At 40.4% G+C, this 19,003-nt stretch overlaps 1 protein-coding gene across 2 annotated transcripts; it reads left to right on the forward strand.

The window, feature by feature from the left end:
- The first annotated feature begins 1,010 nt into the window (after positions 1–1,010).
- On the forward strand, positions 1,011–13,848 carry LOC149287810 (protein SSXT). Of its 2 annotated transcripts, XM_089492388.1 has the most exons (11): positions 1,011–1,079; positions 1,918–1,994; positions 4,288–4,372; positions 5,549–5,702; positions 7,136–7,357; positions 7,486–7,653; positions 7,933–8,037; positions 11,051–11,143; positions 11,809–11,931; positions 12,372–12,505; positions 13,822–13,848. In XM_089492388.1, exons 1-11 carry the CDS (start codon positions 1,011–1,013, stop codon positions 13,846–13,848), a joined length of 1,257 nt encoding a protein of 418 aa, XP_089348514.1. The 2 variants fall into 2 exon arrangements, with proteins under 2 accessions (XP_089348514.1, XP_089348515.1); XM_089492389.1 differs by lacking the exon at positions 11,051–11,143.
- Positions 13,849–19,003: the final 5,155 nt, after the last annotated feature.

Below are 19,003 nucleotides of genomic sequence, written 5' to 3' on the forward strand. Positions count from 1 at the left end.
TACACAGAATAAAGGGAGTGGGGAAAGGTAGCACGTCAAGCATGCAGTCACACCAGTGTATGACGTTTAAAGTCAATGGAGCTATCGTAAGCTAACATATCAACCCTCGCATTTTGCACATTGATCACCAAATCCAAACAAAAAAAATCAACCAACCCGGTACACAACATTCTAACGCACGTGATAAATGACCTCATGTGAGCACATATGTGCCTATTGTTTGGACTGTTCCTTTCCTCAAAAAGGTGACGGGGGTCTGTCCTTGCATCACGCGAAACAATTTCTTACTATAATACCATACCGAACGCTCGAATACGAGATGTAATGCAACATTTACAGGGAGACAATAATTATATTCATTTTGAAGCTTAGTGAGCTGTAAGTGCCATGGCTAAACCCCCCTCTTTTTCTTAAAACATGAAGTGCGCGAAAGTCATCGTGATATGACCAGTGGGTTGTACCACTTTTAGAAGAGAGACGGAAGCTACAATAACTTACACGTGACTTTACTAGAGCGGCTTGGTAGCAGTTCGATTAAGCGTGTAACTGTACTTAACGCTAACGTATACATTAAAACAAACACGACCATTACGCACGAACAACACCTCCGTACTACACTGCACCAAGTTATCCGCCGCTCGCGTTACACAAAGGATTATGGTATCGTCATAGGGCGAAACTACGTCCAGCTGCCACGGGGGTGGGTAGTTTTAGAGATGGAAAGTCTGTGTAGCTTTTTTTATAATAGTTGTTTCTTACAAAGGGTTTTTTTTCCCTATGAAATCACAGGAAAGTCTCGGTGAATAAAAAATACAGCAATTCTAAATAATTTCACTTAGTGGTGGTTTCTGATTTCCTGCGAACCCACCCCCCCGTTATTTGTCAGCTTGGTCTGTCCCGAGAATCTCGCAGTGTGTACGCGCGGATAGGCTTCAGTTCTTTTAACCAAATCATTTAATTATTTGTGATTTGCTTCTTCTATTGAAGGCTTCAGGTTTATATGCAGAATCATGTCGGTGGCTTTTGCGGCTCCAAGGCAGCGAGGGAAGGGCGAGATCACGCCAGCCGCCATACAGAAGGTAATACAAAGAAATGGAAACTAGGGAATTGGTGCTGCCCGCATGTACAGAGCTATGAACCCCTGCCCTATACGCCCCTCCCCCCCGGTCTTGTATCCCGCATTCATAATGGTATGGTCCACGACTTCCTTGTGCATCAGGAATGCCATAAGCCATCAGGCTCATCTTTTTATGAGACGCCCACCTATTGCCAACCCATAGAACCAGTTGCCCCATCCCTATCGTGTGCCAAAGCACAGTAACAGGCCTGCACTACTCATACCTTCAGTGCCACAAGGTCGCTCTGGCTCAACACACTGGCCATTTTTGTTCCAGGACATCTACACACTTCATATGTTGCAGACCAGAAGAATGTCAGATACTTAAACTCACAAAAGGGAATCCGCTATTCGGTCATACACTTATCATACTGTCTGAATTGGTGACCCTAGGCCCATCTTATGTGTCTTCTTTGTGCTAAGGAGATCCCTCTTGCCTCCATTGTGGCCGTGCTCTCAGATAGATAGCTCCTCATCGTTAGATAGGACACCGCCGTTTATAACGTATTGCCTGTATTCTCAGCATATGCTGCTCAGTACTAATTTGTAGCCCTACCTAGGGCTTGATGCACCTGTGAAATGAGGATATGATATCTCAGGGGGGCAACAGACCATCGGGGGCTGTGCTGCTGAAAAACAAAGCAATTGACCTTTTTCAAGCGTTAGTATTTAAGTGAAATCCCTCTAAAAAACAAAGAAAATACTAAAAAAATTTACTTAGCACCTATCCTACTCAACATCTATGAACTAGAAGATTGCTCACATTTCCTAATTTAACATGAATATTATTTTTCCCTTAGATGTTGGATGAAAATAATCATTTAATACAGTGTATAATGGATTACCAGAACAAAGGAAAAACATCTGAATGTTCACAGTAAGTACCCACTAAAATATGAGTGGTCGAAGTGTAATTTTTCTCAAATGTTTGATTTAAATATTCCAATGAAAAGTGGGACATAGCTTTGTGATTTATTATCTACTTGCACAGTTCTACCAACATGCTCAGGAACACTTTTAGGGGAGCAAACGGGGATAACGTACAAAACTAGGATTGTGGTAAATGATTTTGCAACATCATTTTTGAATCCCGCTAATTAGATTTGTCAACAAAAAAAAAAAAAAAAGCATCCGATCACTCTATGTAAAGTAATGTATCTCATGTATAAATATTTGATGGGAATTTGCCCCATGAAAACCCAACAGTTTTCAATATTGGGCTTTTGCAGTACCTTTATTTGTGGTTATGTTAAAAAAAACCAAAAAAACAAATTCTGGTGCAATTATGGTTTGGTTACTGTGGTGATAAGACCACGCTTCACCACATTTACCTACAACCTTTTAAGCATGCTCTAATCACACCTTCTCGCTCTTCTTCCTTTTTACCTATAAGTTGCTTGAAAGTATACTAACTCATCTAACTCCCTTCTTGACCCTCTAAAGTCTGTTCCCAGGCCCCATAACACTACCGAAAACTCTTAACAAAATATCCTATGGCTTGCTCTCTGCCAAATGTTTCTCCCTTCAGAATGCTCCTGGATCTTTCTGCTACTTTTGATACTGTCCATAACACCGTTCATCATGACTCACTTTTTTCTGTAGGTATAAAAGATACAGCTCTCTCCTAAATCTCCTCATATCTGTCTGTTTCTTCTATGGCAAGACATCTTCATCTCTTCTACTTTCTGTTGGTGTCCGCCAAGGAGCAGTCCTTGATCCTCTACTGGTCTATCTTTATTATTATTTGTTGTATATAGCGCCATCAAATTCCGTAGCGCTGTACAATGGGAAGACAGGACATAACAAGTAGTATGTAACATAACAAATTGACTTACAGAGACAACCGGTGAGGAGGGCCCTGCTCAAATGAGTTTACAGTCTAGAGGGATTTAGGGTGTATTATACAATAGGTAAAAGGTAAAAGTGCCATTGTAAGGGATGGACCAGCCACACTAGTAAAAGTATTGCAGGAGAGGGACTAGGAAAGGTGAGCTTAGGGAATATGGGGGGTGTTATTGTGCAATATTATAAGAGTCCTTAAAGAAGTGGCTCTTGAGAGATTTCTTGAAGGACTGAAGGCAGGGAGAGAGACGGATAGACCGAGGGAGGGCATTCCAGAGGATAGGGCAGCCCTGGAGAAATCTTGTAAGCGTGAATGAGGAGAGGATAGAAAGAGATCATACTTCAATTCATTATTATATTCCTGGTAAAACAAATCAACTCATTTGGCTTCCATTATCATCTATATGCATCTATATCTATATGTCGAAAACTGACATAGTTATCTTCCCTCCCATCTCCACCACAGTATCTGAATTCTCTATTACCATTAGCAACACAACTGAGTATCTCTCCTTCTAACCAGGCCTGATGCCTTGGGGTCATTGACTCAAACCTCCCCTTCATCCCTTACATTCAGTCCCTCCCCACATCCTGCTGCTTGCAATTTAAAAATAAAAAGCAATCTACACAGTGCTCTTCATCTGGTTCCCCACTTTGTGAAGCCCTCCACTAGCTCCCTATTACCTTAAGAATTACATTTTAAATCTGTGTACTAACATAAAGCCCTCCATAACACTTCTCCTCCATACATTTCTTCCCTCATAACAAAATACTCGATCTTTACATTCTTCCCATGGGCTAAGTCTCTCCTCACTCATCACCTCTTCCTTTCTCCTCTTCACACGAGACTTCACACGTGCTGCCCCATATCTCTGGAACTCACTTCCAGAACCCACTTCTTCAGAGAAGCATACCATCTGTGTATCTAGAACTTACGTGCCACTAATACAACCCCTACACCACCTCTCGCCTTTCTCCACGCCTTATGTTTCTCCTAACCCAATTCTATCTAGATTGTAAGCTTGCGAGCAGGGCGCTCTCTTTACCTATTGTATCGGTTTGTCCTAGTCTGCCAATTCTAGTTTTGTAATACCCCTTGTATGTGTGCGTAGCAAGAAGCAATGTGTAAATCGTTGGTGCTATATAAACAATACAAATTATTTCAAAGCTTGAACTACATTCTGTTTATGTACAAAATGCTGTCTCATAATCTAGGATTTTTATAGTATTTGTGTGTGATACTTAAGAGGTTAAATACTTTTGGAATGTTTGCTTTTGTAATATGAAATTGTCATCCAATGATAAGCATTTTTCTTTTTGGTTCATAGGTATCAACAGATGTTACACACAAACCTGGTTTACTTGGCCACAATAGCCGACTCCAATCAAAATATGCAGCCTTTATTACCAGCAGTAAGTAAATATTTAATGGGACATTGTGGGTAATGTCTAGTGGAAATGAACCAGATTTGCATTTTCATGATTTTCTTTCTGATTCCCACTGATGTATGTGACGTTTTATTGGTATTTGGGCACCTTTTAATGAAATACTTTGTTTTTTATTTTGCTTCAAGGTATGGGAAAACACCTCTGCACTCTTAATTTTGAAACAATGCCCATATATAATGTAATTTAGCATTCCACATCCATAATTGTGACCCCTATTAACCCCTAGCAAATGGTTCGTTTCCACCATGTGTAATATGCATATACTAGCATTGGTACGCATGCTTTTGATGTGGAGCACAAAGGGTTACGTCAACATTTGTGGTTATTAAGATCGTCATTAATTAGCTGTGTGTGATTGAAATAGAATTTCAATAAACCTGGGAAATTGCGCTACTACAGCCACTGCGGGTCTATCGCTTCTTGCACATGGGGGTTGGATGTCTGAGAAAGATGGAAGTAGTAGCAGCCAAGTGGAGTTCCAGTGTTTGTGGCCATCCAGCTATCCAGTAACCATATCCAGCTGTGAGGCTAGCGAGGAGGAAAGTGTGTAGCAGTGGTTTGCACATAGGATGTGTACAATTTAAAGGTGAAGAGAAGAGTAGGATAGGGACCCATCCAGGATCAACTGGATTAAAAAGCTAAGATAAGTAAATGGTAGAGACAGAGAGGAGAACCAAAAAGGTGGTGGCATGAATGTTTGGGTTTGAGGTGATAGGCAGGGCAGATCAGTCGGGCGGCGCTGATAATTGAATATGCCCTGGGGCTGCAAGTAACAGGATGCTACAATAATAGTCACCTTAAAAGGGCTGTTGATCATAAGAATTGTAGTTCTGTAGCTGCTGTGAGCTATCTGTTGGAACGTCTGCTCTGTAGTTTAGATTAGTACATTATTTGATCAGTAAATGTTTTACGTTTAAGTATCTCTGAAGCCAATGTGAGTTGACTTAAAAACAAAGAAGTGTTGTCATACCAAGCAACACAACTATGGTTTCTTACATTGTGAAAATTAAGACTTTCTAACATTGTGGGAAGTGAGCCAAGTCTGCAAAAAGATTTTTTCCCTTAGATTGTAACACAGCCGAGGTATTGATTTTGAGTTTTATTCTCGCCACTAAATTTATTATTATGATTGTCCTTCAGCTACCCACGCAGAATATGCCTATGGGTCCAGCAGGGATGAACCAGAGCGGCCCTCCGCAAGCTCCTCGAGCTCACAACATGCCTTCGGAAGGGATGGTAGGAGGGGGTCCGTCTGCACCACACATGCAGAGCCAGATGAACGGCCAGATGCCTGGTAAGATTTCCTTCTCTAAGGTATTAACGCCAACGTTGCTTAGCAACCAAGCAAAATGAAGGCTCAGGGGATACTAGATTGTTGATGACAAAACTGCCTTGAATACCCTGGAGTGTGAGCTCTCTTACAGTTTGTTAGCTTCTCAGATACGTGACCTGTATTCCGTGTTTATCTTTCCACCCTTGGGCTTTGACGTGGCTGACACACAGCATTTCCGTGATGAACAGAACTGTCTAAGTTTAGCCTGTGTGAAGCCGCATAGTACAGCAGGCTTTCTAAAGCCCTTTTGTAGAGAGACTGGCCCTTAGCTCAAGGAAAACTATTCCTTAAGGGCACAGAGGTATGGGTTTTATTACCTCCTCACTCTTTCGCTGTCAGATTATAAGGGCTTGGTTCTGATGCCAGAGTTGCAATAATGGCTGCAATGAATACCTCCCGTTCTCCGTGAGCACGAAAAAAACCATCTCAAAATCATATATTGTTTCTGGTGCAATAAGCCGGTACCACCAGCACCCCCAGACTATGGAGGGAGGCACAGGCCAATCTACTTTATGTAACTTGTATTTCCCCACAACCTTCTAAATTGAATTCTGTACATTTTAAAAGAGAAGCTCCCACAATGTTTGCCTGTATCATTAAAAATATGTTTTCACAAATATTGTTTCTTACTCCAGTCTACTAGACAGACACCCTGACTCCTTATCGTAAAAGTAGTGATAAGGTGCAATCTAATATAAAAGGGTTTTTTTATAGCCTAATGATTTCTTGGTATGTAATATATCTTCCAATATTGTAGTGTTAATATCATAAAAAGACATACTGCCTTGTAGTAAACAATATACAAAAGGGTAGTATTTCTTTAGCTGATCATGGTAGAAGCACACATGAAGCCAGAGTATTCCGATTTCTAAGATGCTTCTCAAACAGATGTTTATAGGTCGATGAGTACTCACGGGAGAGAGAAATGAATTATAATTACTATATGTATGTGGCTTTTTTGAGACAACGATTACAAAGATATTCCTTAAAACCTCAGGGCTATGACAAATGCATATATAAGTATAGTGGGGGTTCCCCTTTAATCTTCCAGATGTACGCTGAAAAATCTACGAAGGCAAGGATTTAATTGGTTAAGCATAGCTTCGTTACAAGTTCCGTCATTTGAGAGTGAAAGTGTTTCAAAATATCACGTGACTGCCTACGATGGCAGTGTCCAGATCTACAGATTTATACTGTATTCAATGCTCAAAAAATAAAATTTGATGGGATTTCCCTTTTTAAGGACCTTGGCTTAGTCAGTGATCCCCAATTCCATTCCTACACAACCACCCTTTCATCAATTACTTTTACCTTTAATTGGAGATCCATTCACATTATGGTAACGTAAAATATTTTTTCTTAGGTTTATACCTTTTCCTAATTTTTAATTCTAGGACCAAACCACATTCCTATGCAAGGGCCTGGACCAAATCAACACAGTATGACAAATAGCTCAATGCCCATACCACCTAATAATCATGGCTCAATGGGAGGCTACAACCACTCGGTACCATCTTCCCAGAACATGCCAGTCCAGAACCAAATGACCATGAGTCAAGGCCAGTCAATGGGCAATTATGGGCCAAGGCCTAGTATGAACATGCAGCCAAATCAAGGTGAGTACATTTTACAAGTGAGCATTAATGGTAAGATGAATTGATACCTTCTTTGTGTTCATGTTCCTCCTTCTTGGATGATTTTATTACGTAAAACGATCTTAACATTTTGTTTCTAAAATTTTTAGGTCCAATAATGCACCAACAGTCTCCATCACAGCAATATAACATGCCTCAAGGTGCTGGACCACATTACCAGGGACAACAGCCACCGATGGCAATGATGGGGCAAGTGAATCAAGGAAATCACATGATGGCTCAAAGACAAATTCCTCCATACAGACCACCACAGCAAGGTATTTAAAACAAGCTTTTGTATTTCTTTATATTTCAGGTGTAGTAAAGGCTGAATTGTAGTGGTTCTTTAACTGTATAATCTGCAGTAATTTGTGCCTGAATTAAAATTTCTAAATTATTTCCTATGGAAATACTTTAATTTATAAACACACTGACATTATTAAATTAAATCAGGGTTGAGGGTTTAAATTCATGGCTAACTAAACTTCATCAGCTTCCGCTTCATCAGACCTGGACAATAAAAGAAAAAAATGTCTTCCTCGGTTGTGGTTTTTCAGGTCCACCCCAGCAGTACTCTGGCCAAGATGACTATTATGGTGAGCAGTACAGTCATGGTGGGCAAGGTCCTCCAGAAGGCATGAATCAGCAGTACTACCCTGATGGTAAATTTCAAATGTTTCCATAACACATGAACCGAATCAAGCAAAAGGAAATATGAGTCTTTACCTTTCGGTAAAAACGGCAGCACCAGTGACTCCAAATCACTATTGGTAGCTTAAAGTTTTAACGTATATAAGGTAATAGTATTGAATATATTCAATCCTCTGAGGAGGAGAGTGGCTCGGTATTCAAGAAATACAGCTATCGAGATTAGGAAAGGATTTAGCGGGTTGATACTCTTTCTGGTTGCCAGCTTCTGGAAGGAGTATGAGAGAGCTCATTTTCCTACAGGCAGAAGACCTGCTGCTTAATTCAGTTACATTCATCAACATCTTGATATCATGCTTAGTGTCTGTTATAGAATGTTAACTGTTTTACGTATACCCATATGCAAGCTTTATATTAAGGATCTTGATGTAAATGTTTGTTTCCTTGGACTCATCTATATGGTCTTCACAGGGAAACAGCGGCTCAGTTATTTAAAACATACAACCCAGATTCATTGTTTTTAATGTAAGATTTGAAGTAACTAGCAATCTAAATCATTACTTGAAGCAGACACCCATGAATTACTTTCTGGTGTTAAGCCTTGCATTGCACCAACTTTTACTTCTAATCTACTGGTTTCCATTAATTTGTTGCTTGGTCAGCTTCTGTTTTGAAACTTTACGCCTTTTAACCCCTTAAGGACAATGGGCGGTCCCTAAACCCATTGAAAACAATGCATTTTGAGGGGGTTAATAAATCCTTTTATAATATTGAAATTTTGTAGATCGTAATCTGACATACTTACTTAAAAATAGCTGTTCTTGTGATCCGTGCCATATAACTTCAGTTTGAACAAGATGCAAATCTAGCTATACAGCCACTCGGCAACAAAGAACAATTTTTCACCACATTTACATATGTTTAACCTATAAAAAAAGGTTATCCAAAACATATGGCTGGTGATCAAGAAAGGTCTGAAGTCACACCACAAGTTTATATGCTCCAGGATGTTTTCACAGGACAAAGATGGGCAGCAGTCCATTGCCTTAACCGAACAATGTCTGGGCCCATCCGTAGCATCCCTTTTCCCCGGTGATTGCCTTTTAATGGTATGGCAGACCTCTGATATGCCAGGGTACTACAGGGATAGTTGGGTAAAACGAAGAATAGCCTCCATCCATCACCTCAAATAGTTTCCTTGATACTTCTTGAGAGATACCTTTAGGGTTTTTCCTGTGATCAGAACGTTAGCCTGTGTTTATTGTGGGGTTTTTTCAATGGTGGTTTTAAAAGTATGTATGAGTGAAAGGGTGTTCTGTTTTGCTTAAATCATTATAGGAATGTTTCTGTAATCTAAGACCTAGAAGGTAATCTGTGTAAAAATTCATAGACACCATCATCAAAGATTCCTGTGCACCCAGGGTATGGTAATTTTTTCAACGGCGTGATGTTTTGTAATTGCAAGTTCTGATCGTTCTTCAGGTTGTGATGCTGTGCTTAGGAGTATTATGGCCTTTTAACTAAGCGTACATTTGAAAATACAGCTCAAATTCAGATGTGTATTCCTATTCAATGTTAAAAGGACCACGTTCAGGGATATTTTGAATAAAATATATGTATGGGAATCCTTTTCCTTTCTGGGGTCACTTACTGGCTTCCCTGACATTAGGTAGTGCGTGAAAAGATTTGTTGTGCTTGAGTTCATTGTCTGTATACGTGATAGACGTGACATTTATGCTGTATAGGGCTTAAGGCAAAGGTCCAATCGTAGTGCCATTGTTGGCTATGATTACATGTTCGCCTAAAGACCCACTTGGCGTGACTGATAATTGCCAAGGTGATATGCCTGTTACAGAAGCCTGTCCTGCTTCATGTCAGGTGTCAAAGTGTGATATTGCTCATATAAGAATATTGCATATTTATGACTGTTGTATCATTTTTTTTATTATTTATAACCCTCCTTTTAGACTTCAACTCTTAGATTATTTTCCAATATTTTCCAATTTCAAATGATTTTAAATTTTCATAAAAAAAAAATTCAATTCCTAGAAAATTGCCATTCATGAAATCGCTACATAATATTGCTGCGCCCTAAGTGGTTTTCATTAAAGGGATAATCACTGTTTACCCTAGACCCTAGATCCATTCTTTTCAGCAGCTGTAGTTTATTATTATTTATTTTTATATCGCACCATCAAATTCCATAGCGCTGTACAATGGGAGTTAGAGTTAGCCAACACTCTTGACACTGTAAGGTAGATGTCCAGGAGTTGCTGCTTTGTTGTTGTTTTTTAAGTCTGGATCCTAGAAGCAAACTTTCTTTTGCCAAAAAAAAAAAAAAAAAAAAAGAGCATGCGTGCCCCTTTCAAAAGTCACAAAATGTTTCTTAAATCAGATATCGGTTAAGAGAACCATTGTTTCGATAGTTGGCAGCCTTTGTACACTAACTTGTTTAATTGGCTTCTGTGCTAAGCCGAGTAGGGGGTCTGATTTGTGAGATTGTTTAGTAAAACCCCGCTAAGTTGGTTGTCACACAGAAAAGATGGATGAACATGTGTCCAAATGGATAACTAAAAGGTCTGTATTGGTTTTACTTCTACAGACCCAACACACAGCAGATAAAATATGTTCTATGTGTCCGTGTTGAAAGGATACAATGTAGTTTTAGAGTGTCTTAAAATACATTTCTTTTAAATATAGATATCGGACTCCTTGGGGCTGTATGTATTAAAAGAAAAGGGGGAAAAAAACAGGGTTCCTCCTTTTTGTTTTTTTTTTTTGTGTGTGTAAAGGCCTATTATAGCACTCAATATCCCTGTATGTACTAGAACTTAAACTAGTCTTATATGGAGGCAAGAAGTGGTTATCATCTGTAATTTGCTTCACAAATTGCTGTATGCTGCTGCTTCTAAATCGATCAGATGTGCAATTCTTAACTCTTAATGCTGAGAGAATTAAAACTAGTTCTATGCATCTCCATCAAAAGGCCATTAACATTTCTTCCTGTTTCTTGTCGAATTGATGTAGGTCATAATGATTACGGTTATCAGCAACCGTCGTATCCTGAACAAGGCTACGATAGGCCTTATGAGGATTCCTCACAACATTACTACGAAGGAGGTATCTATATACCTTCACACATATTCACACACACACATTCACACACTCGCACACATTCACAGACACTCACATATCAGGCTTTTTTTATTTCCTTCCTTGCAACCCTAATAAAGGCTTTAAAAAATAAATCCATACATAACTATAGGTGTTTTATTTCTCCTTTTATGCTTTTAGAAGCAGGGCTCAGACATAAGATTTCGCTCACAGATGCTTCAACCTATTTTGATTATTTGTTTTATCGTTTTCAGCAGAAAATAACTCCAGCCAACAGATCCCCTTATTCCATTGAGTTACATGCACACAATTTTGTCTGAAGAAACCAGCTTGCTGATATTTTGTAGCTAGTCTGTGCTTTTCCATCTGTCTTTAAACTTCTGTCTCAATTCTCTTTAATTTACAAACCATGGTCGTTGGACTGTGGTTCCAATAAACATATTGCTCATTTGCTGGGTACGCTGAGGTTACAGAGCTGCAGTTCAGACTTTCAAACTCCTAAAACTAGCTTGAAGTTTGTGAGCTGAATTCCTTGTTGGTTTTTTTTTCTGTTTTTGTTCTGCTTTTTAAGCTTTATTTTTCTGCTTGTTTTTTATTTTCTGTTTTGGTGTTGGTTGTTATTATATAGGTAAGTAATCATTGGATTAATATATATTCTCTATTATCTTCAGGAAATGCACAGTATGGTCAGCAGCAAGAAGCTTATCAGGGTCCTCCACAGCAGCAAGCGTACCCACCACAACAGCAACAATACAGTGGTCAACAAGGATATCCAAGTCAACAGCAAGGTTATGGTAAGACCAAGTCAGCTTTGTTCAATTTAAATAATCTCAAAACCAGATCACTTGTAGCCATTAGTCACGTGGGACATGACGAGTCCCATGAAAGGTTCTTCTTCACAGCAAGACTATGGAATTTTTGGTGCTGGTAGACTGCAACCGTCACTGTGCTGGAGTTAATAATCAGTCTGTGTGAAGCGTCAAATGTTACTATTACTCACAATGCACGATAGTAATTCTTTGTGCTGTAGTGGCTGTATAATTGCATAACAAACTCTTAAAGTGGGATGTAGCCATCAGTTAAATGTTCTTGTTGACTGGACCACTCAAGATGGTTATTGATTAAATATTTACATCTAGAATTACTTTGCAGTAGCATGTCGCAGTCTCTGGTTTAGTCACAATGCTATTTTCATTTTTGAAGCTTACGTTTACCACTTTGGTCTGTGTTTTAGGCCCTTCTCAGAGTGGCCCAGGGCCTCAATACCCAAACTACCCACAGGGACAGGGTCAGCAGTATGTGCAGTACAGACCTACACAGCCAGGACCTCCACAGCCGCAACAACAGAGACCTTATGGATATGATCAGGTAAAGCCAGTGTGTCTTTCTTAGTTAATAAGTCTTTTACTATAATAATCTGGGAAGTCAGACCCAGAACAATGGTGGTTTACATAACTGATTAGCTGGAAGTAGGGTTGCATAGAGGTCCCTTCTGCTTTAACAGAAAGCCCAAAGGACCTGTGTATGACTTACGGGCTTATACACCCTCCTTCAACCTTTTGAATACCTTTACATATTAAGTTTTCTAGAAGCTGGACGAGATTGAGTTAGATCATACTGCCGAAACGCTAATCCATACACACCCAAAGATATTTAATACAGACTTTAATGGAAAAATATTGTGCTTTCAATATTTAAGTACCTTCTGTGAAATTATGTATCCAGTCAGTACACTATCTTTCCTTAGTGGATGTTCAGTTTTTTACAAACTTTTAAACATGTTTTATTACCAACACAATTTTTTTTTTTTTTTAAATGTTTTATGTATTGTCAACACAACATATAGGCGGTTTTAATTGGTTTCGTTACGGGCATTTAAACATGCATGGGAAAAACCTATACTGAATCGAAGTCCAAGCTATGATTAAGGGTTGAGTCTTTAAAGCGTGGAAAAACAGGTAGATTAGATGAGCAGAATCGTTCTTAGCTGTCAAATTCTGATTTTTTTATTTTTTTTCCTTCTGTTAGTGATTAATCACAAGATTGTTTTTCAGTAATTTTTTTTTTCTTAAGAGCCCGAGGTGCATGCTCCTGGGTGCTGCACTCTGTGCCATAAGGTAGCAGAAGCCAGATACGATTCTGGGTTCCCACACGGAGAACCCAGACAAATTCCTCCTCCCCCCCCCCCCCCATGGGAGGGTCGGATCTTGAGTCTAACCCGAAGGTAAGACTCAGCTGGGCTTATTTGAAGAGAGGAAAGGGGCGATAGGCACCCAATCCTCCTCCAGCAAAATCCAGCTTCACTGCATCTAAAAGAAAACAGTGTCCAAAACAAGGTGCCAAAACGTGTGCCAACTCAAATGGGGGCCTCGCTGTGAATTTCGAAAAACCGTGAAATCAATAAGGGAAATTAATAGGCACTCGTGAAATCACAAAGTGATGAATAAATTAGAAAAAAATAATTTAGGGGCGGCCATTTCTGGCCTAGCCAGATTCAAAAATAAATTCTTCTCCCCAAGACCTTATGGTTCAGGGGGAAAAGTAGGTGCAAAGCAACCGCCAGTGCACTCACCATTGTTTTTCAGTAATGTCCACCTCAATGCTGTTAGTTTTAAATCCATTGTGAGTCCGTTTTACATTTTGGTGTGTGGCACATCTGTAACCTTCGCTTTGTTTCATTTAAGGGTCAGTACGGAAACTACCAACAGTGAGGAGCATATGCATTCCTGTAGCCGATTCCTGTAGCTTGTTATATTGTTTCCCGGGACATGCTGGAAAGAGCCTGCTCGTGTTATATTCATTTCACACTTTCAAAACCATGTGACTTAAACGAACACTTTGGCTGTTCACACAGCTTTAGTTAAAGGATGCATTTATTTACACGCCAATGCTTATTCACATCTTATACTCTAGATGGCACTGTTGCATTAATAACTAGCATGACAATGCTACACTTTGGAAGTAGACAATTACATCATGAACAGTTTGGCCTTTCATTAAAGGTTTAGAATGTATTTTTTTTTTTCTGACCAAGGTAGTAATGAAAAGGATTTTATTGTAAGTGAAATATGCAAACCCTAATGACAGAGTCAACGTTTATCCAGTTGATGATGAACCTCCCTGTTTCTCCAATCCGATTATCATTGAAAGAAATAAAACAAAATTCACTTTGTCTACTCTCCGCGACATGTTCTTTGGTTTTAATAAAAAATACTTAATGGTCATATACAAGTTTATAAAACAATATTGACACCATTTTTATTTATTGAGCAAGGCTGCGTAAACGAAGCAATTTTGTTGCATATATTGACCATGTGTATTTTTTTAAGCGGAACTCCAGAAACGTACATGGGGCATTTTTAAGCAGGGATGCAGTTTGTCTTACATTTCTCTACATATTTACTGGTACACCATCCTGTATAAATACTCTGGAACACAAGATGCAATATACCAGATTCTCATGAAAAATTATGCAATACAACTATACTGTAGTTCACATCTTTTACTTTTTTTAATGAGGGTGGGTTGTGAAAATAGAGGATTAAATGTTAAAATTTGTATTACTATCTTCCCATAAGATTTGTTTGTGTTTTTTCTTATTTTTCTTTAGTATAAACAAAAATTTAAATTTTAGTCGGGCAGTATTATGGTCATCTGTTTTGATGGTTCTGTGCCAAACTTACACCAGTATACTTGCATTTCTATTTAATGTGTGCTTTGGGAGAATAAGTTATATGTGACTTTAAAGTCTCATTTTGTTTCATAATATTTATGGGATTTGTTCCTTAATAGGTGTTATTTCCAACAGTACAGTTTCAATGTTTAATATCTAGATAATATTTTAATATCAATAAAGCAATCAAACCTCTTCTTGAGTGAAGTTCCTTTTTTATGCTGTATTTATTATAAAAGATACTTTATCACTCATTCAACGAAAATGTTATACAATGTTTATATCCCAAATAATCAAGGGTTAAGTGTATAAAGTCCATTTTACTTTCCTGTCAATGCTCGCTTTCCCTGTTCTTATGTTCAGAGCCAGTCTCAATCTGGTATCTAATTTAAATGCTGGTAAGGTTCCTGGTAAAACTTTGAGGCCTATGTCAGGGAACCATCCTCAAGTTGCTGTCTTATGAGGATCTCTCATCTGACAAAGAAGGGGAAATTGTTGAACGATCTTACTTTCCTGTGAAAGATGTGGGCAAGTTAGTCTGTACAGAGACTAGTGACTCTAAAATGGAAGCAAAAGAGGATAATCCCAGAGTCCTTTCCGGTTCATGCGACCCTGGCAAAAGTCATTAAGGAGTGGAAGAATCCAGAGAGGGAGGGAAATATATCCAAAAGAGCAAGAAAAATCAAGTGGGGGATTGTATTCCCGGGCCTTTGAGGTTCCAAAGGATTCAGGGAAGCAGGCTCATCATAGACCTTTAGATTTCTGAATCACTGCTTCTCTTACACCTGCTTCAAGATGGGGACGGTGAAATCTACCCTGCTTATGCGGTTTTCAGAAGTCTACGTGGCTACGTTAGACATTTCAGAGGCCTTTCTCCTTATCCCTTTTTCATCAAGACCACCTGCAGTTTCTCAGTGGCCCATTCCTGCTCCTCAGGAACTGAGACATTTTCAATTTCAGGCACTACCATTTGTTCCTGCATCAGCTCCCTACGTCATCAACAAGGTCCTTGTAGCAGTCGCCTACTGAACTGCAAACCCTCTCTATTAGGGAGCACGTTTTGAGTCTCCTTTTCTTTTCCTCCAGGTATGGATCTTAAGATGAGACCCCTCTCTTCAATTTGTGGTTTCTGCTTTTCAAGTTCAAGAACTTGTGAACAAGGATTTGATTGTTCCTGGTTATGATAGATGCCTTTTCTGAGACTGGCAATGACGCTCTGGACTTCAGTAATCTTGATCACCCCGGGCTAGCCAAGGAGAGTCTGGTACTCGGACCTGGTCATAATATCTTAAGCGCCACCCTTCCCTCTGCCTGTGTGTCCGGACCTTCTGACCCAAAGTTCTAGTGTCTTGTCCAGATCCTCAGAACTTGTAACTGATGGTGTGGCTTCTAAAGGAGACCTTCTAATTCTATGGGGCTGTCAGAGAAGGTTGCATCTACCCTGCTTCAATGTAGAAAAAATAGTCACTCTTACTAGGTACCTAAAGATCTGGAATATGTTCTTCTCATGGTGTTCTGCTAAACAGTTTTCTTCGAGAGGCTGCAATTCCTTAGCTCTTAGAATTTCTACAATATAGTTTTGATAAAGACCTTTATCTCTCCACTGCAGATTGCCCTTCATCCTTATGTTATTCGTTTGGTTAAGGCCATCTCAAGGATCCATCCAAGAAGGGCACCCAGAATTTCCCTATGAGAGCTAAATCTGGTCCTTAAGTGCCTGACAGGACCCCATTCTGATCCATGACTAGAAGCATCTGTCAAACTGCTAAAACGTTGCCATCACCTCAGCTAGAGAATTAGTGAATTTCAGGCTCTTTTAGGGTGCCCTTTTTGAAGATATCGAAAGATAAGCTATATTTTTCACTTTCTTTGGAGTTGTTACTCAAGGTCACATCAAATTTCCATAAGAACCAAGAAACTCACCCAAATCCAATTTCTGACTCTGAGAAGAATCTTTATTTAGATGTAAGGAGATGTTTTCTTTTGTACCTGCAGGAATCTACATCATGGAGACTAGATTCAAACCATTTTTGTCTCTTTTTTGGGGGGTCCTCAAAAGGAAGAAAGGTGTCCAGAGGTACTATTGCCTGGTGGATTGTTCAGGCAATTGAGGAGGCTTATAAAGCAATTGGAAGAGATCACTCTGAAGGCTTACGATCACACTCCAATAGGTCAGTGGCAATTTCTTGCAGAAAAGGCAGAGGCGATACCACCCAAAGAGCAATTGGTCGACTTACCTCATGTAGACAACTCAGGGGATGTCTGTACCTCATGACCAGAACTCCACAATACATGCACAGGCTGGCTTGCCATCACCTGGCTTCCTGGGCATCGGACAGAGGCCTTTGTGCCATGGGTTCCTGGGATTTCCAGGTCTTGAAGCCGGCCATCTAATTATACGTGTGGTACCAGGCTGCCAATGAAACTGCAAGAGCTAAATATATTTTGTCCTTGCAGCTGCATTGCTGCCCACTGTTGTGGCCCACATATAATTACTCCCACTGTGCATATGCTGGTCAGCGCTGCACGGGATCTGCTGATTGGCAGACCACTGCGGGTGATGTAAGGGGGCGCGAGAGAGAGAGAGAATGTATGTATGCTAGAATGAGAATGCATGTGTGTATTAACATGAATGTGTAAGTGTTTGAGGGGCAAAGATTTTACAGGCAGGGTGTTTGGAGGGCACATTTGGCACAGACAGGCTGCTTTGGGGTGCTAACAAGCTGTTTAGCAAAGATGGAGCAGGCATGGTGTTTGGGGACAACGATGGCACAAACAAGCTGTATGGGGCAAAGGTGGCACAGGCAGGCTGTTTGGGGGGCAAATCTAGCATTGATAAGCTGTTTGGGGCAAAGATGGGAGTACATCATCTAAATACAGAGCACAGCACTCAACTTGGACATACCCGCAGGCACATCCACCAGGGTAGAACATGTTTCCAGTCCCTCTGGCAAGTATTTCCAGTTGTGGGCTCGAACATCATGATAGTCCCCTCTGACCAGGACCTAATATGACATGTCCCTTTCTGTATTTGTCCACTTTGAACACTAAGTCCCTTTTTTATCCCTGCTTCACTTGACACTCTGTTAGTTCCTTTGAGGACATTGCCTCAATGGTGGAAACCACATTTTCAACCTTGTACCTGTTAACTGAATATTGTCTCCAGTGCTCTTTTTTTTATTCATCCGTCCATTACATTCAATCTCAAAAGTGGACAGTAGACCAAAAACAAACAGGTTTTCCATTAGATTTTTTGGTCCATTAGTTTTCGTACAACATATTCCATTTCCACCCCGTTAATTTCAGATGAAAATGGAGGGGGCTTTTTACATCCGGAAACAAAATTAGTTGTCATTTACCCTCATTCATGCTCTTTTATGCTTTCTCACACCCTCATTCATCTACTTCTCTGTGGACAACATGACATGACCTACAGTGAACTCCAGCAAATTGGGGGGGGCGTGGCTGGCTCTTGCCGAACATGGCCGCATGAGCTGTTGGCTCCGAGGGATTTCTTGGACTTAAGGCTATTTGAGTGCTTCAATTCGCGATGGGCAAGACACATAAGACGTCTTCGACGCCTAAACCCTCCGGGCACCGGGAGAAACCTCCTCCAGCCTCGGTACGAACATATTTCCATAACTTTTCGGACCGTGAGACGGAGATGCCGCATGCCAAAATGGCGTCGCCGCCACCAAGCCCCCGCAGTGTTCGCTCAGATTCGCCTTCTTTAGCGGGTTCTATTGCACCTTCGCTACCACGACACGATCAAGCCTGGCAGGACGCTGTTAAAGACTTACCAACTAAGAAAGAAATGGCAGGTCTCATTCATTCGGCCTTGTCCGGCCTACGGGAAGATCTGAGGGAAATCAAACAGAATATATCTCACCTTGGCGACCGCGTGGCGTCTCTTGAAGACGATCACATGAAGATCTCTTCTACGGTTGATGGTCTCTCTGACCAATGTGCATCTCAACAAAGTGTGATTGCCCGCCTGCTCCGTCAGGTTGAGGATCTAGATAACCGTGGACGTAGGTCCAACCTACGGATTCGAGGCCTACCTGAAACCATTCTGGCCGCGGACTTACCTTCCACTCTCCAGGCCTTATTCAATACTGTTCTCGACCTGCCGGAGGATACTCCGATCATTTTCGATAGGGCACATAGGGCGCTGCGCCCGTGAGGCCCTGAAG

Source organism: Sceloporus occidentalis, unplaced genomic scaffold (genome assembly GCF_023333645.1).
Source record: "Sceloporus occidentalis isolate IW3139 unplaced genomic scaffold, rSceOcc1.0.p SCAF_56, whole genome shotgun sequence".
In the NCBI taxonomy this organism is placed as follows: domain Eukaryota; kingdom Metazoa; phylum Chordata; class Lepidosauria; order Squamata; family Phrynosomatidae; genus Sceloporus; species Sceloporus occidentalis.